The sequence below is a fragment of the Syngnathus scovelli genome, chromosome 10 (assembly GCF_024217435.2).
Source record: "Syngnathus scovelli strain Florida chromosome 10, RoL_Ssco_1.2, whole genome shotgun sequence".
NCBI lineage: Eukaryota > Metazoa > Chordata > Actinopteri > Syngnathiformes > Syngnathidae > Syngnathus > Syngnathus scovelli.
The window spans coordinates 3,909,400-3,935,205 of record NC_090856.1 but is presented as its reverse complement, the minus strand read 5'-3'; the positions used below and the strand labels follow the sequence as shown (position 1 = coordinate 3,935,205).

At 42.4% G+C, this 25,806-nt stretch overlaps 3 protein-coding genes across 9 annotated transcripts; 1 reads left to right on the top strand and 2 right to left on the bottom strand.

Annotated features, from left to right (window-relative positions):
• Positions 1-5,713: 5,713 nt before the first annotated feature.
• On the bottom strand, positions 5,714-9,946 carry mknk1 (MAPK interacting serine/threonine kinase 1). Its single transcript, XM_049724670.1, has 14 exons — positions 9,792-9,946; positions 9,048-9,110; positions 8,620-8,734; positions 8,454-8,552; positions 8,292-8,389; positions 8,029-8,108; positions 7,886-7,959; positions 7,715-7,819; positions 7,574-7,629; positions 7,369-7,464; positions 6,958-7,152; positions 6,599-6,763; positions 6,475-6,518; positions 5,714-6,171 (listed from the first exon to the last, which is right to left on the bottom strand). Exons 2-14 carry the CDS (start codon positions 9,108-9,110, stop codon positions 5,940-5,942), a joined length of 1,422 nt encoding a protein of 473 aa, XP_049580627.1. The 5' UTR covers positions 9,792-9,946; the 3' UTR covers positions 5,714-5,939.
• A 451-nt stretch (positions 9,947-10,397) lies between these two features.
• On the bottom strand, positions 10,398-16,733 carry mob3c (MOB kinase activator 3C). 4 transcript variants are annotated; one of them, XM_049727445.2, is made up of 6 exons: positions 16,585-16,733; positions 13,524-13,658; positions 12,571-12,701; positions 11,285-11,834; positions 10,915-11,117; positions 10,398-10,836 (listed from the first exon to the last, which is right to left on the bottom strand). In XM_049727445.2, the coding sequence occupies exons 4-6, from the start codon at positions 11,700-11,702 to the stop codon at positions 10,807-10,809; spliced, it is 651 nt and encodes a 216-aa protein (XP_049583402.1). In that variant the 5' UTR covers positions 11,703-11,834; positions 12,571-12,701; positions 13,524-13,658; positions 16,585-16,733; the 3' UTR covers positions 10,398-10,806. The 4 variants fall into 4 exon arrangements, with proteins under 4 accessions (XP_049583402.1, XP_049583421.1, XP_049583411.1 ...); XM_049727464.2 differs by lacking the exon at positions 16,585-16,733 and adding an exon at positions 14,706-14,907; XM_049727454.2 differs by lacking the exon at positions 12,571-12,701.
• Positions 15,085-25,762, top strand: elovl1b (ELOVL fatty acid elongase 1b). 4 transcript variants are annotated; one of them, XM_049727349.2, is made up of 9 exons: positions 15,097-15,249; positions 20,547-20,671; positions 23,202-23,295; positions 23,378-23,568; positions 23,653-23,733; positions 24,045-24,101; positions 24,188-24,293; positions 24,761-24,897; positions 24,985-25,762. In XM_049727349.2, exons 3-9 carry the CDS (start codon positions 23,226-23,228, stop codon positions 25,318-25,320), a joined length of 978 nt encoding a protein of 325 aa, XP_049583306.1. In that variant the 5' UTR covers positions 15,097-15,249; positions 20,547-20,671; positions 23,202-23,225; the 3' UTR covers positions 25,321-25,762. The 4 variants fall into 4 exon arrangements, with proteins under 4 accessions (XP_049583295.1, XP_049583306.1, XP_049583284.1 ...); XM_049727338.1 differs by lacking the exon at positions 20,547-20,671 and having other exon boundaries at positions 15,085-15,249; XM_049727327.1 differs by lacking the exon at positions 15,097-15,249 and having other exon boundaries at positions 16,820-20,671.
• The last annotated feature ends 44 nt before the right edge of the window (positions 25,763-25,806 follow it).

The window sequence follows — 25,806 nt, the reverse complement described above, 5'->3', positions numbered from 1 at the left end:
AATTGACTTTAGCAGCAACCTGGACTGTACAGCAACGGCCTTTTTTGTAGTCAGACAGCCAATGAAGACATCAAGCCCTGTAACAAAACATGCAATAAGTTTCACATTCAAGAGAAGCAACATCGATTGAGCCACATCGCGAATGATGACTGACACCAAAGTTGACTTTATTTACAAGACCACCAACAGGAAGCAAACACACCACTGTTGATTTTATTCACAAGAATGCCCACATGATGCATGACGATTCAAAACAAACCAAAAAACGGCTCCGACTACATTAAAATAACAGCTTTTATTCGTACAGAAAAATGTACCAACATTCTGCAAGATTCTGAGTTCGGTGGCCATTTTAAAGCAGGGTTGCCAAAGATGACTTATTGATCGCAACGGACACCGTTTGTACGCTTGTCGTTTGCATCTATGGGTGTCTGGCTACTTGGCTTTTGTCAACAATTTAGAATGCATACAGCTTTTCTTTGTGTAGTTAAAAAAGTAAATAAAAAGCCTGACACTGCATATTTAACAAGTCAATTTTGTTTCAGCCTAACTTTACAATTGTCTTGTCATTGAGAATGTCTCAAATGATTCCAGTTTGTATGCACGATAGACTGCCAATGCCAATGTTTAAAATGGACCATTTGAATTCAGTTCAGTTTAATTGCAGTTCAGTGGTACACAGACACACAATTACAGTACAAACACTTCATTTCATGATTTAAAAAAACAACAGTAAAACAATATTGCAAAATGACGCAGCGCTGAGAGAGAAAGAAAGAGGCATCATGCAGACAGCCAGTGTGCACACCCAGTGAAAAAGTGGAGGGAGGGAGGGAAAGAAAGAAAGCACAAAAGGAAAAACGACGTCATACTCTCCTTAAATGCTGGCTGGGCGCTTTGCCCTCGCCGCATCCGCACCCGTCCGTCTCGTGTCGGCCGCTCATCACGGGCGAAGGTCGGCCGATGGTTGGCTCCTCCCCGCCCGGCCGGTATTCGACGTTTGGACTCATCCTCCGCCTCGTGCCACTGCAAAAAGAAAAACGGCACTCTGTTGCATGCGGTTCACTTCTGTGGACGTACTCATCACCTGTCTATTAAAGCTTGCTCCCATTTTAAGCTCCCTTTATTAATTGCGTATGCATACATGAATGTTTTTGTTTTCTTTTTGTCTGTTCCTATATGAAGAATTCAATGCTTATAATTTCTTTCTTTGTTGTAAAGTGCTTTGAGCTGCATTTCTTGTATGAAAGGTGCTCTACAAATAAAGTTTTTTATTACCCTCTGGTCTCGTGGTCCTGTCCAGTCCCTCTCTGTGCAGGCACTCGTCCGATCCACTGCCCCAGCAATCCTGAAAGGCAGACATATTGTGGTGGTTTCAGCAAGGGGAAAATTTCCACTAGCACTCAGGTGCATGCGGTTCACTTCTGTCAACGTACTCATTACCTGCCCCCTCCCTGGTCTTGCGGGGGCAGCCCAGTCCCTCTGGGTGCAGGCTGACGCTCGCCCCATCCGCTGCCAGCTGAAAGGCAGAAAAATAAGGAAATCAAATTAAAACCAACAAGTGTGTCCACTACGCTTGCCGATTGGATTGCCATGTCACCGCCTCTGGCCAGCCTTGGCCAGTCATGCATCAGTCTCCTCTTCAACACTTGGCGACTGCTTTCTTTGGGTGATTCGTTCCTTTGCAACCCGCTCACCAATCCCGAGTCTGGTGGCCTCCGTCCACCGGCTCTTCGTTTCATACATCGTCTCTTCCACCTTGCAAGACAAGCACAAAGGTCTCGCTGCGCGGTCGCTTGCGCTAGCCGTCGCTTGCGCTAGCCGTCGCTTGCGCTAGCCGTCGCTTGCGCTAGCCGTCGCTTGCGCTAGCCGTCGCTTGCGCGGTCGCTTGCAGTCGCTTGCCGTCGCTGCGCAGTCGCTTGCGCTTGCTGTCGCTGCGCGGTCGCTTGCGCCTGCCGTCGCTGCGCGGTGGCTTGCGCGGTGGCTTGCGCGGTGGCTTGCGCGGTGGCTTGCGCGGTCGCTTGCGCTTGCCGTCGCTGCGCGTTTGGCACTCAATGAGGGCTGCACAACATTTTGGAAAATCAATGATATGGCAGTATTGGGCCAGACCACTGCATTGAGGCAAGTTGTGCAAAATTCTTGGATGGAGGTTAACTATTTGATCGCAATGAGATCAGATTAGTTAACTTTAACTTACATCAGTGACTTATCGTCTTAACTCATTACAAATAGTTAGGCAAGAAGACATGTTTCATTTGAGATATGAAAAAACAAATCTTTGCTATCTTGAAGTGCATGTCAATAACCTAGACCAACATATGGCAGTTTTCCAATACACGTGCAGCCCTACACACATCACCATTGGTGTCCAAATGGTAGCCTCGGGCCAACTTGATCAACACACCACACGAATGAACGCAACACTGCTTTGTAGCACAAAATATGAATGGCAACATTTTGTGATTGACTTAATGAATTAGTGTCAAAGGATTCTCAATTTGATTCAGTATGCAGCCCTCAAACAGACATTTGGACACCGCTGGTGTGAATCCAAAAAAAAAATTAAAATCTATTTCACATGCTGAAGCTGCGCAGGTCAACGCCTCCAGGGAAGCGGGTCTCCCTCAGAACTCTGCTACTTCAGAGCGATGCCACAGCGGTCCGTCCACCTCGGAGCAGATCGTGTCGCGTCCCGGTCGCCATCTGCACAAACAAACAAATATTAGAGACTCAAAGAGCACCCCAAGTTGTAGGTCACTTGCTTACTTGATCACAGCGGTTAGGTACTCTTGGTGACCGTCACCGGGTCGAATCGGGCCATGCAGCCCCCTTTTGCGTCCGGCCTGCAAAAAGCAGAACATGCAATGAGTTGGGCGCTGCTCGCATCATTAGGTCTTTATCATGGACCGGCTCGCCCCAACACTGCCCCCTACACCTGGAGAACAAAGGACGCACAGTGGTACGTTAGGCTTCGATCAAGCACGACAGCGCTAGGTTAGAAAAAGACACAATGTGACTGTCTCGCTCCAACACCTAGGGGAGAACAAAGAACGCAAGTACCACAGTGGTAGGTTAGGGTTAGAGGAAGTGCAACAGTGGTAGGTTAGAAAAAGAAAATGTCACAAGTCAAATTGCAAAATTGGGCATTCGGGATCGGCTCGCTCCAACGCCACCCTACACCGAGGGGAAAGAACAAAGAACGCAGCAACTACGACAGTGGCAGGTTAGAAAAAGATACAAAATGGTACAAGTCATATGGCACAATTGGACATTCAGCTCCACGTCAAAGTTCAGTTTTGTGTCTATCCACGGAACCACGTCCTCCCCCAAGTGAGCCGTCAATGGCAACCAAGCACAAGACAACGCTGGATCCAGACAAGCCACAACCACAGCGCACCTCTAAAGCAAGACCAACCATCGGAGCCCCAAACACCGTCCACACCTGCATGTAACCTTTCCGTCGTGCACCCATAACCAAAGGCAACCACACTGCCCCCTCCTGGGCACATGATCAGCACACGTCGACTTTTGCAGCGTGCTGCTTGATTCTTGACTTTATATGGCCATTGCTCCTTTGCATATGGCCATTGCTCCTTTGCATATGGCCATTGCTCCTTTGGATATGGCCATTGCTCCTTTGGATATGGCCATTGCTCCTTTGGATAGGCCATGGCTCCTTTGGATAGGCCACGGCTCCTTTGGATAGGCCATGGCTCCTTTGGATAGGCCATGGCTCCTTTGGATAGGCCATGGCTCCTTTGGATAGGCCATGGCTCCTTTGGATAGGCCATGGCTCCTTTGGATAGGCCATGGCTCCTTTGGCTAGGCCATGGCTCCTTTGGCTAGGCCATTGCGCCTTTGGATAGGCCATTGTGCCTTTTCATATGGAATTTTACTTTTCCCATTCGGCTCCTCTTGCAGCCTACAATAACACACAGACAGTCATTAATTGTGTGCTGCGAAGCTAAAGCTCGACAACCATTGTGTGTTGGGAAGCCTAAACTTGACAAAAACAGGTTTTCACCTAATTTAGGACTACTCTTCCTCTGTCCTCAGCATCACTGAAATAGCTCCTCAAGAGCCTCCTGCTTGCTTTGTATAGAAGGATGCTGGCTGGGCAGCCTTTTCTAGTGCTACAAAAGACAAACAGAAATTATTGCAACAAAAATAGATATTTTAATTTTATACATAGTAAAGTTTTGCAGTTGAAAAAACATTATAATGTAGTAAATTATCATAATTATAATTCATATTTTCATTTCATTATTCATCAAGTCACCTCACATTGGATAGATGATCCAGGTTGGCGGCGTCCAAAACGGGAGAAAATAACCCGCGCAAATGTTTGTTGCGTAACGGAACGAGAGCGGACGGGCGCCATCTTTGAATGGATTTGGTCTGATTTGGACATGATGTAACATTCGTTACATTTATCAGTTTGCATAACACGGAAATGGCACACGCATAATATAAAATAATTTAAAAAATGGTTTAGTTGACTAGAGTCGAACTAACATTTCCTATAGTCAGACAAACACGCGCTTAACGGCGGCGTCATTTACGAACCTTCTACAAACAAACAAGCTAAATTGCCTGCGGCCTACAATTTACCTCCAGGCCCACCGTTGCGGTGGACGTGACGCTGCCGAGTCACGAGAGTACGACAATCCTGCGACAAACAAAATAAAAAAGGTTTGTGAGAAAAGGCAACAACCACACATTTTGGGGCCTATGTGAAAACTCTCCTTGCGGTCTCCAGTTAACTTCGACGCCTACAGTCGCCGTGTGAAAATCCTCCAACAAACACACATGGCGTCCGTCGTGAGAGACGGCAAGATACGACAAACATTTGCTCCCTTACCTGAGAAAATGCCACGCGCTCGGTGGCACCTGCATATGATAACTCCTCTTGAGCACACCTGCCATCAATTTACTTAAAGTCCTGACGTCACATCCGTCAATTAAATCTTCTTCTCCTGATCGTCCAACGGCGCTTGGCACACTAGTAGTCATGGTGACTACTGTGGAAAGGGTTGCTTCGGACTATCCGTTGAAACTTTGAACACCGAACATGTTTGGATGGATACCCTATCAATATGACCAAATCTCCTTTTGTTTCCGAGCAGGCTCTGGTCGAGTGGTTAACACCATTGCCTTCAATCAAATGAAAATATTTGTATCGATAGGTCATCCTAAAATAAACTGTTCTTGCAAAAATTCTGCGGCCGTTGCAGTGCTCCCGTGGACTCAGCGAAGGTTAGATGGAGGAGGGACTTTGCGAATCAGAGACGTAATTTCCCGTCCCGGGGGATTCGTTGAACGATTCGTTTGAGTGAACCTGATTCTAAAGATTCGTTCACCTAAAAGAACTGGAATGCACATCACTAATTAACTACTCCTTCATGAACAGGAAGTTACGTCATTTTCTTTGTTTTGTTCAATTCAGTTCAATTTTGTTTGTTGTTGCTTCAATGCGCATTACTGACACCTACCGGTTGAAAGTCATATGAACCGAAAGAAGAATCACTTTAGAAAGTGATTCGTTCACTGAAGATTCATTGTTTTGAACGAATCGTTCACTTACGAGCCAACTCTACTAAATGCATTTGACTTTTTTTTTTTTAAATCTTCCGACTGTGAAGAATTTGTGACGATTCGTTGAACGATTCTTTTGAGTCAACTGGTTCTAAAGATTCAGTTCACTTTAAAGAACTAGAATGTAAATCACGAGCATTTAGTCCACGTCCAGACATTCTTGTTCACAAACACTGACAGGTTTCATTAAAGCAAAAAGATATCATATAAAAATATGTTATTTTTACTGCAATAAATACAAAAATAATGACCTACTGAAATCTTGTTTAAAAAAAATAATAAGTTTAAAATCTATGATAGGTTGACCCATTAACACATATACACATAAAAGTAAGAGGGCAGATTCAGGTGGTGAGCTCAGCCGTGCCGTCTTGGCTGCGCATGGCATTGGACTGTGCCCTCCTGCGAGCCAGTCTGGAGTTGGATGGTGGAGAGAGCCTCATGGAGCAAAACATGGGGCACACCTCTTCCTCTTCGCCCTCCTCCTGATGCTGCTGCTCGTCGTGCTGCGACAGCTGCCGGTTGAAGGCGATGGCTTCGGCCGCAAACTGGCTCAGGTCTTTGGTGCTGCTGTTCCTACAAGGTCGACATAAAAGGCTCAAGATAGCCCAGATTTTTAGAGTGTGTAGTTTTGTACATGCACTGGGTTTTCAAATTTGTTGTTTAGCGTGCTCAAGCCAAAGGTGTATTGCTTTGGCGCCATCTTAGTGCCAGTGTTAAAGTGACGGGAGTAGCTGCCATCGTGAGGAATCTGTAGGCAAGTACAATCTTCTTATGGGGTGGTGAGAAATTGTGGCTTTTTGTTCTTCTGCTATTATCTTAAAAAATTCTCACCACTCTCGCGCATCTTTTTGACTGTTTGCCGATTTTTCGTCTTACCTCTGTAGGGCGTGAGGGGTTGGAAGACCTCTCTCTGGTGCATTCTGTACAATGAAAGGTGAAGAGATGCATATGAAATGTAGGCCTCCCCCCCAAAAAAAAATCTTAAAAAATAAATACCAACCCCCTGCACCCACGGATGCTTGAGGACCTGCGCAGCGCTGAGGCGCAGCGTGGCGTCTCGTACCAGCAACTTGCTGATAAGATCCTTGGCGGAGTCGGTGATGTGAGCCCAGTCCTTATCGGGAAACTCGTATTTGCCCTGCTGGATGCTTTCAAACAGGTGACTCTGGGGGTGGAACGTGACATGGGCTCGTAATTAGACATGCTTCATGAATTTTAGAACAGAGGTGACATTCTCCGCAAGCAATCGCCATGTTCCTGCTGCAATAGCGATCTAATTTTTAGACCTCCTTGTGACAACATGCGGGCAACACACAGGCAACTTTGCTTTGAGGCAAACAACATGTTGGGAAAATGTACCTGGCACGTGCGGCACGTTTCCCCACGGTCCCACCCACAGTCGCTGCCACAGTGGCCCGTGAAGGGGGGGCTGCCACTTAACAGGATGTAGAGAATGACCCCTAGGCTCCACAGGTCGCAGCGTTTGTCGTAGAAGGACGCCTCGTCGGTGAACACCTCCACCACTTCTGGAGCCATGTATTCTGCCGAGCCACACTAAAAAGCCCCCCCCAAAACAAACAGACGTGATTGCAAGCAGTATTTCTCAACCTACATTGAACATAAATGAACACAAACTGTTCTGATTCTCAACAGGTTAACTGTACCTGCTGCCACTTAGTGGAGTTACATTTAATTGCCCTGCCTGTCACAATAAATCTAGATTTATTTTTTTTTATACTTTATCAGCTCTCATCAGGAACTACAACTTACGGGCGTGGTGAGTTCTGGAGTGGTAATGGGTGTGCAGGCGCTGCTGAGCTGCACGCCGCTTCCCAGGTCAAAGTCACAGATCTTAACCGGTGACACCTGAAGAGAGACACATGGAGGGTTCCTCAAGGTTAGAAGGTTTCTTATTTGGGGTAAGTCATGGCTCAAAACATTAAGACCCTTTTTGATATTTGAAAGCAGGCCGTACTTGATCGATGCATTCACAAAGGACGTTTTCCAGTTTGAGGTCTCTGTGAGCGATACCTGCGAGGACAACAAACTGTTACCATGACAACCCGGAAAGGTCAGGATGTAAATGCGGTTAGATTGGACAAGAAGGTGACTTTACCCTTGATGTGAAGGAAGTCAAGCGCATGAGCGATGTCACGGACCACCTTGCTGGCCTCCAGCTCATCAAAGTGCTTCCGGTTCTGGATGTGCGTAAGAATGGAACCTGGGAAAAGCAAATAATCATTTAGTGAGGGTGTGCGTCGCAGAGCGTGTCACCATTTCGGCTCACCTCCTCGTAACTTTTCAAACACCAAATAAAAGCAGGCGTTGTCTTCAAAGAACTCGATCAGTTCCAAAATGTTCCTGAGACAATATAGGATTTAGTCTTAATTGCGGTGGAATGTTTTTTAAACATGACGTAAATTTCCTCACTTGTTTCCTTGACACTGGTAAAGCGTCTCCACTTCCCGGAAGACTCGGCTGCGGCTGTGACCCGCGCTCTTTTCGATGATCTGTGTGACGGACCAAAACAGTTACGTGAATATCTTCCCGGTTCACTTCGAGACACAATCAGCCTTGAAAGATTTCAACACCGATCTCAAAATTACACAAACAACCTTTTGTGTCTTTCCCACAAGAAGTGTTAACGATTCGTTTGAAGTGCATGAGGGACTAGTTACTAGTAAATTTGTCACCTTTACTGCATACTCCTGCCCATTCTGCAGACTGATGCATCCTTGGACTTTGGCAAAGGCCCCTTGGCCAAGCACCTCATCTGTCAGCTTGTAGACGTCTAAAATAAATAAAGACAGTACATATCACATTTGAGTCCGACTCAAATTCTGCTCAATTATTACCATCAAAGGTTCCAGTGGAGCTGTTAGTCGCACTTGACCTTTTCTTCTTCTTTCGTTTGGCTGCGTCTGGGATGTTCAAAGGCTGGCTTTTCTCAGCTTCTGATGCAGCACACGAGGACAAGAACAAATGAAGACATTTGAAACACAAAAGATAGCGCTGCAGTACCTGCAGGGACTTGAGCCGTGTGCTGCCTGTCATCTGAAACGATCCCATTTGGCTGCTTCTGCTGATGATGTTCCCCATAATACTGCCCTACTTGGCCCAGGGCCAGGGAGTTACCCTGGAACAGACAGGAACCAAGAGGAAACATGTTAGAGTGGTGTAAAATCAAATTCTGATTCTACTAAGTCAAAGAGGAAATGCATGGTTTTCTACATCAATATTTCATTTTTAATTTCTAATTGCTTTGAATCCACCCCTCCTCTATGGCAACCAGCCAGAACAGTAGCTCAACATGCCAACGTTATCGGCTATTACCGGAAAATGTATCTACACATCCAGTCATAGTAAATGACGTCCGTGTGTAAACGTAGATAAGGCGAATAAGTCAAACTGATAAGCGGATGTTCTACATCCACAGTGACTGATCATACCTGGAGCGAGTGTTGAAAGACTTGAAACTCCGTCATTGTGTTGTGCCTCACCATCGCTGCCATCTGAAGGAACATGACAAATATTTAGTTACGCAGATGTAAAAACAAGATAAGCAAGCTCATGTCAGGCAAAGAACATCATGTCAACTCTTATATCTTTGGTTACACATATACAATCGTTCAATAGTAACTAATTGTATTAATGATAAGTCAGAAGTGTAGTCTCACTTGAAAACTATATGGTTAAATGCTAAAGGTGGCGTTCTGCTGTAAAAGAAACAAACATTAACTTTTTGTTCTGTCTATTTTATTTTGCATTTTAATCAAGTATTTGACTTTTAAAGTTGTTTGAGAGAAGCGCTATATAAATAAATGAGCTTACGAGGATACATCAGTACGCAGTATCAATTTACGGTAGCAAATCCGAATCAGGTCGTGACGTCATTGACAGACAAGCCAACGTCAACGTTAGTACCTACGTTTTTACTTATATTTGACTTTGGCAGTCAAATATAAGCACAGCAGTAAACTAATATCTTCCCAAAACTAGCTTGGTAAAAGTACCGAAAAGTGGTTATGTATTAAAAAGGACACACGAACGACATGTTTTCTGCGCTAGTCATGGCTAGCTGGCTAGCCTAGCATAAACCTGTAGAAACCGAGAGATATTCATGCAGCCCCTATTGACTCAAAAATTAAAGCCGGTAGCGTTCAAGCAAACATTGGACATAAATGGTTTTTAACCTGAACGTTCTCCGAACTGTCCGAGTCCCCGTTGGTCAGAGCCTTCGAGAGCTGATGTAAGGTCTCATCGCGAGCTGAAAGCCACCAGCCAAGTCGACCACTGACGCGTCAAGCGGGAAAACCCGTATGAAACAATGGCCACGCCCACCTCCGTGTTTTCTCTTCTCCCATTCGTTGGCTAGAAAACGCCAGTGACGTAATTTGGCACGCCTCTTAACATTATAAGGATTTTGTTTTGATATTGGTGAAGTTTGAAGACATATTTCTTTCTTTATGCAAAATCTTTTTTTATCCATGTTTCACCTCCCCACTTCGGGTGTCATTGTCTTCGATTACGCCAAGATGGGACCGGTTGATTAATAGAATTTAATAAACAATAGTTAAAAATAAATAAACAAATGAATAAATAATAAAAAATGTATATCGTTTATACTTTTTATGCCAGTCGTTTCATTTTATTTCATCATATTTATATAGTTATTATAAATGTATTATTTATTTATATAAATGTATTATTTATTTCTATAAAGGCTGGTCCGCGAAAATATTTCCGTGACGCAAAAAAGGTTGGGGACCACTGCTTTAGGTAACAAACAGCAGATAATGTCCATTAATTTTGATTTATTCTTTCCCTTTGAGTTTGACCCTTCTTCAGAGTGAGTAAAAATTATTTACTCAATAAAAGTAAAAAAAAAAAGCTCAACTTATAAAAGGACAAGCATAAATACATGCACTGGAGGAAAGACAGCAAAAAAATATTAACAAGCTTAAATAAACGTCAAAAAAAGCTCAAAATAGCTTAAAAAAGGCCAAGCATAAATACATGCACAGGAGGAAAGCCACAAGCATAAAAACCAGCACCATTGTTCCCATAAGTAATCCACATCTTGACACCACCTGAAAAAATTGTGGCTGGCTTGTAAAAAATTCACAGTGACACTCACACCGCTCACATTGTAACATGTTCTTAGTTTAAAGTTCATTGAAGGTGAGCATTAGTCTTCATCTTTGTAGTTCAATTGCAAATCTTCTCAGTCATCTCTTTCTGTAGGACAACAAAACAGATCACATTAAAAACCGTGAGCTCATCAAATTACATTCCAAAAAAATGCTCATGTCTCACCAGGGGCTCAAGTTCAGAGTGGTCGATGAGGTTGAACTCCGAGATGAAGTAGTAGTAGTGCTTGTAGCAGGTATTGATGTGGGCCTCTGCACCCATGCTGCATATACTGTCAAAGTGATGGATGTAAACATGCACAAACACTCTGAAGAGCCGACTCAGGATCTTCTTGCACACCTGCTGGAAATTCTTGGGGAAAGGAACACCTGCAAAAAATAGATGGATACAATTTCATCATGACAACCTCCAATATGGTAATTATCAAGTCTGTTAATGCGAGAAAACATGATTGCATCTAAATGTCAGCCTTATGGTTTAATTAACCCCGTTTGAATCAGTAGCACATTAATGAAGCTTCATGAACCACACGCACCTACTCTGGTGGGGAAGATATCTTCATCGTTGATCAGCGACTCGATCCAGTCCATCATCAGGTTCATGTACTTGAGAGCAGGCAGCTTGGTGGGCTTCCTGTAGTCGTCGCCGTCCTGCCACCTGTACTCGTACCTGAGCCCCCCGGACATGATGGGACAGGTACGTTCGGTGCAGTACTCGCTGACCGTTCCGTAGATCAGGTTGATTCTGTTAAAGAAATCCACCACGTGCATTGCGACCCAGTCATTGAGGCTCTCGCCCTCGGGCAGCTGCACCACCTTCCTCAGGTCAAGGCCGGACTTGAGCGAGGCCTGGGCCTTTTTGTACAGTTCAAACCGTTGTGTGCCGGGTTCGAAGCGTTTCCTAGGTCGGAACGTTTTGTCTTTGCTGAACACCTGACCCAAACACAAAGCCATGTCCTTAACTGTTCCTCCCCACAGATGAGCAGTTTGTACTCTCTGGAGTTTAATTGCCTTGAAGATGGCGGGGTGGCCCGGATAGGGTCACAAGAACCTGGTCAAGACTGGCTCCAGATCCTTGGGGGTTCACTGTGAAGAATAAACATTTTGAATTTCACGTAATATCAGTGGTGGAAAGTGTTAGAGTGAATGAGGTGAGGCATGCCATGATAAATGTTAATCATTAACCAAGCTGACGAATAAACATTTGATTATTATGATTTGATATTTGGATTATGCGAATTTCCAGGTCTTGTGCTCTTTACAGTTTCTAATTAGATTCGACCTCTATTGACCTTGGATGCAACGTGACACTATCATCAACAATTGTGTGTAAAGTGACTCTACACAATTCGTCATGTTTTTTTTTTTTTACTTCACAAGAGTGTCTAAATGTGACAGTATATCCATTGCTGATTGATAAAACATTTAAGACCCCCCCCCCCCAAAAAAAAATGATGGGAAAAAGATGACATAATGATTTTAGTGATCTGCAAAAGAGATCATTTTTCTTCCTCTTCGGTGGGGGTGCGTGAATACGTGGTCATGAGACAGCGCCACAACAAAAGAGTTTCCGAGCAAGACTTAATAAACACGGACACCCTTTAGTACCACAAAAGATAAATCCTTGTGGGCTTCACCCCCCCTCCCCTCCCTCATAGCTTCAAGCATGTCTGATCCTGCACTCATCTGACGTATACGCATACCTCCCTTGTGTTTGACCCCACAAGCTAAAAAAAAAACCCTGCCTGGTCTAAATCGGAATACGAGCTTGGTGGCGTTAAAGATAAGTTCACAAATAGGACAGAATAAGAAAAAGTTGTACCTGCTTGCTGTGCAACAATGGAAGCTCCACAATGTTGACGAAAGCTTTGGGAGAGGCCGGAGTGTATTTTGGAGGACAGCTCCAGCTGCTTTACCCCTTTCTCCTCCCTCTCTTGCTCTCTCTCGCTCTCTCTCCCTGTCTCAAACAGACGTTCAACTTGGCTCCACAACAACGCACAAGTCAAGAAAAAAGCTGAACTACTCTTTTGGTTTCCCTTCCTGCAGATGATGTCACATCCTGACTTTGTCTTCTGTGCCTACATATGTGTGAACGCTGGGAAAAGACTTCTTTCAATCCTTCCTCTTTCTTTTCCCTTTACTTTTCCTCTCGCGACCAGCACGTAGAAGCCCGCCCCCCCCCCTCCGGTAGAGTGGGCCACGTCTATCCACCACAAGTACAGAGCGGGGAGCACAACAGTGCCGCAAATATGTCCGAATATTTGGCAGAGCGGGCTGCTCTTTTATGACAACGTATCATTTAAATCCTTTAAATGTTGTCATGGAATAAAATGTGCTTCAGTCAAAGGTTCATGATAGGATCAGAGTGATGTGGTTAGGTTATCCCTACAAGGCCCCAAGGTGTTCCCGGGCCCTTTAAAAGTGATCAGTATCAGTTTCACTAGTTTGTATTCAGACCGACAACCCACAAGACACGCTTTATACATGTCGAGGATTTGAGTCACCAAAAGAAACGCCCTCGTGAAACTTCATTCAGAAGTTGTAGGTTGGGGAAATTACAAAGGGAATTTTTTTGTTGGTTTGTTTTGGTTTTGATAGCTAAAATCACAACGTTACTCAACAGGGTAACTTTTTGTTAATTTTTGTTGTTGTGTCAAATTAGGAAAAATTGCAACAAAGCAAATTTAAAAGTTTTGGGTTCAGGGGTCAAATCACATCGTTGTAAGAATCTCCTTTTAACACACGTATATTTATCTCCTATATATGTGCACATACCACAATGTGAGTACTTTTGTCACTTGGGTTTTTTATAGGGAATTTTCCAACCCAGAAAGCAATACAAGTTGTAGTAACTCCAATTGGCCACTTGGGGTCCTCCTGTCTTTTAAATTATTTCAGGTATAGCTGGCGCTGCAAAAAAAAAAAAAAAAAAGATTAATGTCATTTGCATTTATTTCAATAGGGAAAGATGATTTGAAAGACATATGGATATGATTACTTTAGATGTTTTTACTTAGGAATAATCTTAAAATAAAGGAGCAATTGATGACAACATAAGCAAACTATTAAAGTACGTATGGAGTGACAGTAGTTGTATAATTATTGTTATGCATATCCTCTAAAGAAATGTGTTCTACTCTAGGAATGCGAACATTGCACCACCTTGTTTACTTCAATCATAAGTCAGCTTCAAAAAGGCCAATTAAAATAATTATGAGATCATTTAAAAAGCTGTCGCTGCAAAATGTGGCTGCATGACTTTGCCTATATGCCTGCCGCTGTCTCATGCCAGATGTTGGTGTCAACACAATTGTGACACACAAAAGTGGGAACCAGTCAAGCCTCAACTGTCAGGCGGATGTTGAAGGTGGTTAATGGTTAATGGTCTATGGTTCGTCCACATTGCTGACATGCTGTAGTTGAACTTCAACTTTACTTGTCCCTTCCAGGAACGGGGTGTCATGAACAAGAAAGGCAGCAGCTGCTTTGACCTAAACTCTTAACTATGACAAGCATGTGGAGCGAAAGCGTGGATTCTACAGAGCACCTTTGTTAAACATCCGGCGGAGCCGTTGTTTGACAGACAAGTACGACTCGGATCAGTTTCTAAGATTATTACGAAAGGTGAACCGGCCCCGCAGGGCGATGACCCTTGTCTCGCTTTTGAAGACTTGGATGGCACCAGAGGGGCTCAGACTCAAAGACTCGAACACAATCAAAACACATTCTCCTTTCCGGTCAATATTATCAGCACGGAAATCACGTTTTACAAAGTACAAAACGCTGATTGTGTTGTAATGATAACAATGGCATGGTAAGACCACTGCAGTGGAAACTTTCGAAGATTCAAGTTTTCAAGCAAAACCGGTTTTATCTTGCTATCCTTAGCAGTTTTTAAAACATGATAAAAGTAATGTTCTGATGATGAAAGAATCATTCAAACATTCTTGTACTTACCATTCATACTTTCAGAATCAATCGAATAACAACACAAAGATAACAATAACCCAGTTGTGATTTGAGACTGCTTGGGTGCAGCAGTACACAAACAAATGTCTATGAACTAGATATGGAGTAATTTTTTTTATGATGTCACTGACGTTTTTTAAAACTTATAATAGACATATTAGTCCATATCTTTGTCACAACTGGAAACCCTGGCTTGTTTATTTCAAGCATGATTACCTATCATTCTTTTTTTTCTACTAATTCTAAATTGTCTTACCAAGCGTGCAATCATTATTTCAGAATTGCGACTTTTTTGCGGCATTTTCACTTGATGACGTGCAAATGAGACGATTTACAAAGCGCGCCAGGGAGTTTGACTCCACCTTTCCTGTCTCAAAGGCATTTTGCCGTGCTCTGCTTCAAAGTTTGATGCGGAAATGAACAGGTTGAGGCAACTAGACGCACGCGTCGGGCCACTTTAGCCGTCTCGTTTTGACCATCTCCGCTGGCTTGATTCGATCCTCTGCCCCCCCCCAAAAAAGGGAGTGAGTGAGTAAGTAACTTAACATGCCATGAAAAATGTTCCTACATGTCAACTTATCGAGTTGAGTGCAACTACATCTCCATCAATTATAAAGCCGGTCGGTTTACATTTTCTATTTGTATGCGTTTTATGATTATTTATTTGTTTTTTGCGGCTATAATTTCCGACACCGATTGTGCTCTATACCATTTGCCCGTCGTCGGAACTGCTCACAGCGACATTATTGACACACGCCCTCTTCATTTTGGCACTTGATTGAAGTTGCATGCATATCCATTGCGTGTGCGTGCACGTTTGGGTAGTACTAAGTTAGGGTTGTTGTTAAACCATCAAAAAGCATTCGGAAAACACACGGCTCTTAATCGATTAATGCAAGATCGTTAAAGTTAAATACAACTGACCTGTAGGCAGTGATTCTCTAACATTCCACGAGTGCATGGGGACTGCCCCTGCCAAGGCAAACTTCAAGTTCCTTGCTAAAGTACCAACAATTAAAAATGGCCTTTTTCTTTTTTCTTTTAATGGACAAATATTTTTGGTTAACCTCTATTTTAAAATAAATAGGAACGTCATCGAACAAATGAGTTGTTGAGAATAAGTACGGTATGGGATTTAGTCTTTTGCAATATCAACGTCATTCCCCCCCCCTTACTTCATAAACTTAAAATACTATTTCCTCACCCAGTTTGGAAATACTTCAAACCTTGCAATTTTCAGTTTAAAAATAAAAAAAGTGGGGGTGGGGGATTTTCAAGTTTTGCATAGTGTTTTGCCCGTGGTGTTTAATTATGCAAAGCATGTAGTTTACACAGCAAACTGTCACGTTGTTGGACTCTCAAATTGACATAAACAAGTAGCAGGCCTAAACATCCTGTAAATAATAGTGGTGAGTTAAGGTTAAAACTCTTCATATTGAGTTTAGCATCTCTGTTGTCAAATAGTTATAAAGGTAACCTTGGCATAATATATTTAAGACTTATGAACATGATTGCAGGTTAAAACTTAGGCGCTGTCAAGGATGATGTCATTTGTTGCAGTTCTACATTGGCTGCTTGAACGTGATATTTTGGGAGAAACCTGTGAATGCGGCTTTTATTTCACTTCCTGTGACAGGAAGTCTGACCTGGAAAAGCGCGTTTACTCGGGCCAATTGAGTCCCTTGCAAATTTCGACAGGATCAATAAATGAACAAAAATATTCCCGTAGGTGTTATGTAACGGCAACAGTCCCTAAACGCAGCAAGGTGCTGCTTTCAAACAAAATATCCCTGAAAATCATTTTTAAATATCCTGCAGTAACAAGTGTAAGGGTGTTTTCACACAAATTGCAATCTATTTACTTTACCTGGTTCTAAAATTGCAGTTCACCTTTGTCCTCCTTTCCAACACAGACATGCTGTGAGATCATCAAAATATGTTTGAGTAGTAGCCACACCTCCACATGTCAGCATTTCCGTTTGGTAATAGGCATCTGCTGAAATGCAGTTTCTCCACTATCGCTAATGAGCTCATTGGTAAGGATGCAGCGGTGTGCTTTTGTTGTCTTGTGGAAAGTTCCAGAAAAGTGAATCATAAGCGAGAGAAACCTGTGGAGGCAAGAGGGAGGGAAGGTGTGGCATTGGGAGAATGAGATCAGTAAAGGTGAAAGGTCATCCATTTCTGAACGAGGTGGGTCGATGTGGGGGGGTCTCAAGCAGCTGCACCTTGTCCTCAGGCTAGTCATGTGACATTCCAATAAAATTAGGGGGCGCTGTAACAGTAAACTACTTGAGTACAGAGTAGCTTCCATCCTGTTTATGCAATTATACTCTGAATTTTATTTTTTACCGTAAATAATCCCGACATTGCAAAGGGATTATATTATGACCTTTCAGTATTTATGTTGTGTTTTGCTACATAGCTGCGGTATGAGCTAGGGGTGTTTGGTAAGTTAGTTTTTTATTCCCGACAAAGCGGCAGAGCAAGTTATGTTGACATTGAGTCGTGAAGAGCGTAGAATGACACCAGCTTGTGACTGCTCATTTTGACTTTGGCTCCATCCCCGCTAGCCTCAGGTTGCACCTTCATGTTTTGTCCTCCCTATTGGTTTGATTTATTCAGTTCTGAGGTGGATAATTACTTCACTACATCAAACATGGGTTGTCATTATTTCTGGAACATTGCTAATTTTTTCTGAAAATTTAACACGTCATCATAGATTCTGCACAATGTGACAATAACATGAGAGCTCTCACTCTGTACATACATGAGTATTTGAAATCGATATGCTAGTGAGCCTATAGTTCACTCCGAATGTTCACTGTCTTGACTAACATGGACTATGAACTACTAGTATTTTTTTAAAATAATATAGTGTAATATTTCTTTTTATATTTCTAAAATTTCTGTTATTTTACAATTCTTGTCAGGAGTAACTCATCCATATTTTTTTTCCTATTTTTAAATGTCGCACTTCCTGTTGCTTTGGCATGCACTTGAATTTTTATTTTTTTAATTTGTTTGTGTGGTTTGGATGTATTCCATGTTGAGCGCACTGCAAATATTTCACACGGTGCTTCTACAACAGAGCAAGTTTGACCCTGACAGCAATGGCAGACTCCGCACTCTAAATGTCGATTATATATGTTTGCACTCGTGTTCTTTTTGTTAGTTGCACACACGTAATGTTTGAATATCATTGAGTTGTTTTGCTTCAAACTTATAGCAATTACTGTGATAATTACTCGCATGGCAGCAAGTCAAACTTTTGAACTCCACACCCAATGATGACATTTATACATTAGGTCATACGTTGCTATCACAGAAGATTTCGAAATGTTGTTGCACGCAAACGTATATCAGAAATACATCTTGTCACAGGAATTTTACTGGCGTCAGCATTTTGTGGCCTATCTGGCTGACGGCGGCTGCTAACTAAATAAGGTCATTGTAGATTTCGAGCGTAGTGATGAACGATTGATCGTTTTTTTGATCGGATTTGTGATTCTAGATAATGTGGTCCACGAACGCACTCAGATTGAGGCACAAGATGCTAGCTGCGCTTGCTAGCTGGCATCAAAATTGTCAAAACTCATCATCGCTTTTGTGGCAGCAAATAAGATACAGCATCGTTTTCACTAAGGGCAGATAAGAAGTCAAAATGAAGCCAACGCTAATTGCTAAGCTAATATTTTTGGTTGCCAAACAAAACAAAATAAAGTGATGAGGTGTACTCTACATAGAAGTTATTTTCCTGGAAGTCTGAAAACCAGTTATGCCAGCAAACTAGGTTTGTTATTAATCATGCTTTGAACACAATTAAACTTATTGAAACATACCTTTAATAGTTTTTTAAGTATTTAAGTATACTACTTCTATCAATTATGATAGCTTGATGCTGTTTGTCACTGCCAGTGGAAATTTACTGGTCACCCGACACATTCAATTTAAACAACTGACATTAAATTGAAACAAAAAAGGATTAAACATTGAATATTTAAACACCTTGAATGGTATCAGACCTTGAATATTTAAATCCTGCGCTTTCATAACTAGCTTTTAAACAAAACCACAATGATTGACATTTGCGTTTCCTCTATTACACCTTTGTTTCTAAGGCCGTAATTTTGACAAGGCGTTGGCCTCACGGGGCGAGATGACAATCATTTTACAGCGACTACACTGCGGGAGGATGATGATTTTGTTGTCAGGTGTTTTGTGTGGTATTTGGAGGAGGGACGCCCGACTCCTGCTGCCACCACCACCCGCAAACCAGCAACCCAACGGGGCTTGAGTGACAAGTCAAACCAGCCCAGTCGGTCTGTGTACCAGGTTGCCTCGGCACTTTTAGTCCAGTCCAGCTGATTTTATTATTTTAAACTCGTTACTTTATGGAGCATTTGCCGAGTCATGTTTTTTTTTCTCCGCACCCGCAAATGACCCGTCTAAGTGGCGCTTGTCAATCTTAAGAATGAAATTCCTCTTCCTCCGCGTCTATTTTTTCCCCTTTAAAAAAAATATTTTAAGTCACAATTGGAGAATGTCACTAGTGCTATTAATATGACATGAGTACTTCATATTTGGGTGTGGCAGGGATAAAGTCCGACTTCGGAAATCACTACTTTGAGGAATAATGAGGTGCTAAAGTAAAGAGGCATTCTTGTCATATGCAGTCAGGTAGCTAGCTGAGATATGTTGTCATCAAGTCCCATTTTTGTCTGAGCTTGCTATCCCTCGAGTAAACATCATGGTCGTTTGGAGATGGTGTTGATTGACAAAGCCATTGTTTGTTTTGTGTGTGTTGGCAATGTTGCAAAGTCCAACCAAAATGTAGAGCGCACCCAAAGGTGGAGAAATCGCTCAATGAACTAAATTGACTTTAGTGATGTTATTTTTCAGTCATCCTATTACAACACAATGAGAAAAGATGCTAACAATGATTATGCTAGTTATTATTTCTTGTGAACTGCATTTCACTCACTCAAAACACAAATAATTTTTTTTATGGTCCTCTTCCCTCTTTAATTTACAAATCAGATTTATCATGTTTTTGGTCTTACACTAAAATTAAAACGTGAATTAATATGACATTTCATTAGAGTTAACGTACGATGTTAAATGTTCTCCATGACAACTTCGGAACATTCAAGGGTGACATAAATATGAGTCAATAAATCAAATTGGATTAAGACTATAATGTTAATGATTGGTAGGCTTATCATTTGGCATAAATATGAGTCAATAAATCAAATTGGATTAAGACTCTGTTAATGATTTGTGGCCTTATCGCATCAACATTTCACTTTTAATGAAATATAATAAACTAAACCTCATGTATATTTTCAACAAATAGCACTTTTTTCTTTCCCCTTTTTCAAATTTCCGATTTGAACACTATGAGGCTCGTTCAGCAAACTGTGCCATAACAGAACAATGGCTGGCCTTGACCAGAGCGGGTGCCATTGATTCCTCGCCCGCTTCATCTTCCCACCCTAGTGAGGACAAACGGGGCAATTTGAGAGCCAGCTTTCCATGCCTATGTGTGTGTAGGGTGTGGCCAGGAGAGTCAGTCGTTGGGAGGAGAGCTAAAGGGGTCGTACTGAAAGTCAGGCCGTGCTCTCGCTTTCAGAGTCTACATCTCGTTTCTCTATTTCGCTTTCAGTCTGTTTCTGTGTTGGTTATTCATCCACCGGTGTGAGTCAGGGAGGGTGGAGAGTCGGAAGACGGCTGTACCAGTCACGTCTGTCGGTTGATTTTTTTTTTTTTTTTTCCATTCCCTCCCCTCTGTTCCACACACACACGCTCATTCTCTCCCTCATCGCACTGCAGTTTCTACCCGCTCCACTCTTCTCTCCGAGAGAGAGAGCAAGCGAGAGAGAGGCTCCCGAAGAGGATTCTCTCAACGCTGGCTTTAGTTTTTCCGAAGCTGGAAAGTCGTCTTTTTTTTCAGCAGGGTAAGTTTAAATCGAATTAACTTGGTCATTTGATTTATTTTCATGTGAGTACTGGAGGTTAAACTTTTCCCCTAACAAACAGATGCTTTACTTTTTACTTTGGGTGTTCATTTTTTTTTTTTTTTTTAACTCCCACATCCCTTACCCCTGTTTGTTCATCATTAACTCTTCCCACCTTATTTTCCATCATGTGATTCATTCACTGAGCAGGAAGCACTCCACTTTGTCTCCTTCACTAGATGTCAACCCGCCACTTTGTTGTCAAGGCTAAGCTCAAACAAACCATGGTTGAAAATTCAAATGTTATATCGTGTTGTTTTTCTGGTTTTAGCATTGACGGAAATTGCTGAGGAGGTAATGGTGTCATGTGGCTTGGGAAAAAAAAAAACTACACACGCTCTTAAGGAAGTTTCTGGCTTCTAGACTTGGGGCATTGTTATCGATGAATTAATGCAATGATTGTTGCACTCGATTGGCCCGTGAATGGTTTCTTGGTGCAGTTAACGTGCTTTCGAGGAACAAGCATGATGTCAAGAATGGCAAATTGAGGTCAATCTGTGTGGCGACACACCTCCTCTAGGCGGACTTAATCTCCTCACAATAACAAATTAAGTGCCTATTGTCAATGAAAGGACTATGGGTCAATTATTTAAAGCGTTTTTTTTTTTTAAATTCTTTTAACAAGTGCTACCTTTACAATCTGGTGTGTGTTAAGACTATCGGCATCGTGGTGCCGTTTAGTTGTCGTTGAAGTGCTGGACAAAGTGCAAAGACGGAGGTTTAATTTCAATTCCCTTCAACTATGATCTTTATCTGGGTTTCAGGTGATTTATATATATGTTGTTTCTCCCTATCCTAATGGTTGTCATGGTTGGGAGATTTTTGGAACTCGAATGGACGTGCGATTATTTCAGCTACTTGTCATGCTGGCATTACTGAAAAAAAATGGCCTAGTTAACGGATCAGCTCCACCTTCCTTTCAGCTGGTCCGCTACATTGTTTTCTCCGGCTTAACTGTTGAGCATTTTTCCTCAGATCAAGACCTTGACGTTTGCACATGAGGGTGCGCTTGCTGAAATGTGAGGCGCCCGCCTCAAATACCAGCTACAGCGTTATGCGTAAGAGTTTTGTGAAATGTCATTTATCTGATCTTGTCATGCGTTACGGACGGCCGAATAAGTTTCGACGAGTCAGCGGGAGAACTTTCTTCAAGTGAGTGGGTCGATTGTGTACACGCAGGCCCAGATGTTTTTTTTTTTTTAGTATTATTTTCCTGGTTAGATGGTGGTTTTGCTGTTTGGAAATACACGATTTGGTGAAAATTTTGAATATATATAATTACATACTGAGACACTTATGCTATTCATTAACCTGATTTTAGTTTTTTTTGTTAGCATTAAGCCAAACTAACATTATTAACACTGTGGTTTTAAATATATAATGTGGAATTCTCTTTTAGTTTGTCATTTAAATATATAAAGTGGAATTCTTTTTAAGTTTGTCAGTTAACTACTTCTTTAATATTATAGCGTTGTGGGGTGGATGTTATTTAGCGTCAAGAGGATTGAAAGGTTAAAGCTCTGTTTGTTTTAAATACACAAGGTGTCATTCTGTTTCATGTTTCGTTCACGGCCATTAAGGCAAGGCTGTACTTGGAAAAATATTTTTGTTCCCTCCCTCACTTACAAGCCCAAAGCTTCAAACAAATAATTTTTACTGAATGCACTGCCTGGAGGCTTTTAATTCCAAACCCATCGGAGGGAAATATTTAACCCGCCTTTGTTTGCCGTCCTTGGCGACAACATATCTGCTTGTAATGATATTGGCTTAAGGAGGGCCGGCCCACTGTTGTGTGGTCGGTCATTGTTGATTGTACGTCAAACAATGGCGCTCTCTTACTCCACTTTCAAAGGTGAACACGTCCCATTTGTCCTCAAAGACCCTCAGAGTTTAGTGTGTTCATGCTCGCCATATTTCTAGTTCAACTTTAAGATTGCAGAGGTACAACAATCACGATCGATAATCTAATTTTTGCCGATATTTGTGTGTCGGGGCTGAGAGGTGAGGAAGTAGCGAGGAGTGGCGAAAGCCATCCCACTCCTCCTCCCCCCCCCGGCCCCTCCCCATCTGATGTCAGGCCATGTCGCATGAGCTAAGCCGGGCATCCTGTAATTTTCATTGGACTTGTTTGGTTTGGGGACGTACTTGGCTTTTGTTTTTGCGTGCAGCTGAATCAGCAGGTATGTCCTAAAATGCAACTTCTTGCTTTTGTGAGTGATGTCATTTAGTAGCGTGACATTGAAGATGTTTGGAAATTCTTGCTGTTTGATTTGCAAATGTGTGTGGAAATTACAGCGTTGAGTAATGATTAACCGCTTTTTTATTTTTTTTTATTTAATGAGGCATGATCTTGTGCAGACTGTCACAAGGTTCCGCAAAAGAATCCGACGGAGCAAATTACTGGAATAATCATTGTGGTTTTATTTTTGCATTTGTGGTGTGTTTCTCTAATTTTTTATTTTTATTTTAGGTAACTGGCTACTAAACAGCAAACATGCTGCAAGAGCTCAAGGAGTTTGGCTCGCACGCCATGGATATATACGACTACCTCGTCGCAGGAGTTGGTCAGTCTCCTTTTAAGTAACCTTATGGATTTTCTATTTTTATTCCATTTCACAATCGTCAACCTCTATTTTCTTCCTCTAGATCCTCGAGTGAAGAATCATTTCCTGATGCAGAGTCCTGTTCCCATGACTGCAATTTTGCTGTGCTACCTGTTCTTTGTACTGTACCTTGGCCCTCATATTATGGCCTCCCGAAAGCCTTTCCAGTTAAAAGAAGCCATGATCGTCTATAATTTTTCACTGGTGGTGCTGTCGATATACATCGTCTACGAGGTGAGTCTGCTTTGCATCTCCAAGTCTGCCGAAGCTGCATTTTGCATGTTGTTTCAAAATTTTTAAGTCTGTTTGTGTTTTAAGTTTTTAATGTCTGGATGGGCCACGACGTATACTTGGCGATGTGACGCAATCGATATGTCCGACAGCCCTCAAGCACTTCGAGTAAGTTTGGATTTTTTTTTTTTCTATTTAAAACAAGTTTAAAGTGAATAATTTTGTTTTAGTAGTTATGCTGTCTCTTATTTTAAAAGTGCAGGTATCTTAGAATGACTCTTCCTAGTGTTTATTGTGGAAATACAGGAAAATGTTGCCACAATAGATAAAGATCTTAACAGTCGTGCAAAAGTCAGCATTAACATTGACACAGTATGAAAAAAAGCAACCCCCCTCCTTCAAGAAAAACTAAGCATAGCTGAACAAACATGCACGTACCGTGTTTATGAGCGGTGGTCTCTTTTTTTTTCCTCCTTTAGATGGTCGAGGTAGCCTGGTTGTTTTGGTTCTCCAAAATTATCGAGCTCATGGACACTGTAAGTAACAGTTTGCAATTAGCATAAACATTGGTGTCAGTCAAGTTAAGTTAAAAAAAAAACGATTTTATTTTTTGGGGGGATAGATCTTCTTTGTGTTGAGAAAAAAGAGCGGCCAGATCACCTTTCTGCACATCTTCCACCACTCTTTCATGCCCTGGACTTGGTGGTGGGGAGTTGGCTACGCTCCCGGTGAGTACACAAAAACTCAAACTTCGATCGCAGACGTGACTGCGTGTCTCTTACATACCGTTCTTTTGCTATCTTGTCAAAAAAGCCTTTGTCTCTCCACAGACTCTGGCCAGTGATAACCGTTTATAGTCTGATGGAAACCTGGAATGTCCGACCACCATTTTGTTTCGAAAAATTCGTTCAACTGTGACTTAGTTCATGGAAATACACTAATGGCTTTGCATTTAGCTGCTAGCAAGATTTGAATGACTACGATCTAGTGGCTACGATCTCCGATTGGCTCGTTTGGCTCTCCATGAGAAGAAAATTAATTTTAGGCGTCAATAAGATGGGGCCAGAAAGGGATGTGCAACCCCCATAAAATATACAAATATCAAAAAATACAATTCTAGTGTTAGCTTAAGATGACAAACACTTGAATTTTTTTAATTTTTTTTTACCTTTATGTTCTGTGTTTCCGGCCTTAGGTGGAATGGGCTCCTTCCACGCAATGGTGAATTCTTCCGTCCACGTGATCATGTATTTCTACTATTTCCTCGCTGCTGCCGGACCTCGCTTCCAGAAGTTCCTGTGGTGGAAGAAATACATGACAGCCATTCAGCTCGTACGTAGTATTGAACTTCTTGTTCTCCTTTACCGTTTCACTTGAGCTCCTCACTCATCTGTCTTGCTTTGGTTCCCCCCTTGCCAGACCCAGTTTGTCCTGGTATCCCTCCACGTGACTCAGTATTACTTCATGGACAGCTGCGACTACCAGTTCCCCATCATCATCCACTTGGTGTGGGTTTACGGCACCTTCTTCTTCGTGCTCTTCTCCAACTTCTGGGTTCAGGCCTACGTCAAGGGCAAGCGGCTGCCCAAGCAGGACATCAAGTCGCGTCACAACGGCACGGCCGCCGCCCCCCCTGCGGTCTACGCTAACGGCAAGCACCACGAGAACGGCATCAAACACACCAATGGCACCACCAACGGTTCGGCCCACTATGAAAACGGCAGCGCTCCCATGGGCAAGATGAAGAAGGCCTAGGGATGCAAGAAGAAAACTCCCCAAAAAGTATGACCTCACTAAGCCGATGCACCGATCACGGATTCCAAAGATGATTTTGGCTGTGTTTCTTGTCCTATTTTGAGTTGTCTCTGTGAACCGTGGGAGGGAAGTCACGCGGTCCATGACTTCCACAAAGGGGGATTCCACATTAGGTTGGTTCGGTTGTCTCTCTGAGTTTTTGGGGAAAGCACAATTTATGAAGAGAAGATATTCACTGACTTACGAGTTTAGTATCACACTGGTTGCCTTTCACGTGTCCTCGATAAACCCCTTTGTGGACAGATGACTGTACAGAAGACTTGAAAATACTTTTTACCTGTAAATAGTTTTACAACAAAATGACTAATTGTATTGGTTAGGCTTTCTACTTTCTAAATTGTGTATTTAAAAATAAAATGCCAATAAACCATGATAGAAATGATCTTGGGTGCATCTTTTTCTATTTTATGTGAAATTTTAGGTGTT

Excerpts from the sequence above, each read along its gene's own strand:
- elovl1b (XM_049727338.1), top strand. The coding sequence starts at position 23,226 with ATGCTGCAAGAGCTCAAGGAGTTTGGCTCGCACGCCATGGATATATAC. Across the intron at positions 24,102-24,187 it reads TTATCGAGCTCATGGACACT|ATCTTCTTTGTGTTGAGAAA; the intron begins GTAAGTAACAGT and ends TTGGGGGGATAG. Across the intron at positions 24,294-24,760 it reads GGGAGTTGGCTACGCTCCCG|GTGGAATGGGCTCCTTCCAC; the intron begins GTGAGTACACAA and ends TTCCGGCCTTAG.
- mob3c (XM_049727445.2), bottom strand. The coding sequence starts at position 11,702 with ATGGCTTTGTGTTTGGGTCAGGTGTTCAGCAAAGACAAAACGTTCCGA. Across the intron at positions 11,118-11,284 it reads TATCTTCCCCACCAGAGTAG|GTGTTCCTTTCCCCAAGAAT; the intron begins GTGCGTGTGGTT and ends TATTTTTTGCAG. Across the intron at positions 10,837-10,914 it reads ACTCTGAACTTGAGCCCCTG|AAAGAGATGACTGAGAAGAT; the intron begins GTGAGACATGAG and ends GTTGTCCTACAG.
- mknk1 (XM_049724670.1), bottom strand. The coding sequence starts at position 9,110 with ATGGCAGCGATGGTGAGGCACAACACAATGACGGAGTTTCAAGTCTTT. Across the intron at positions 7,465-7,573 it reads TTTGTGAATGCATCGATCAA|GTGTCACCGGTTAAGATCTG; the intron begins GTACGGCCTGCT and ends GTCTCTCTTCAG. Across the intron at positions 6,764-6,957 it reads AAACGTGCCGCACGTGCCAG|AGTCACCTGTTTGAAAGCAT; the intron begins GTACATTTTCCC and ends TTCCACCCCCAG.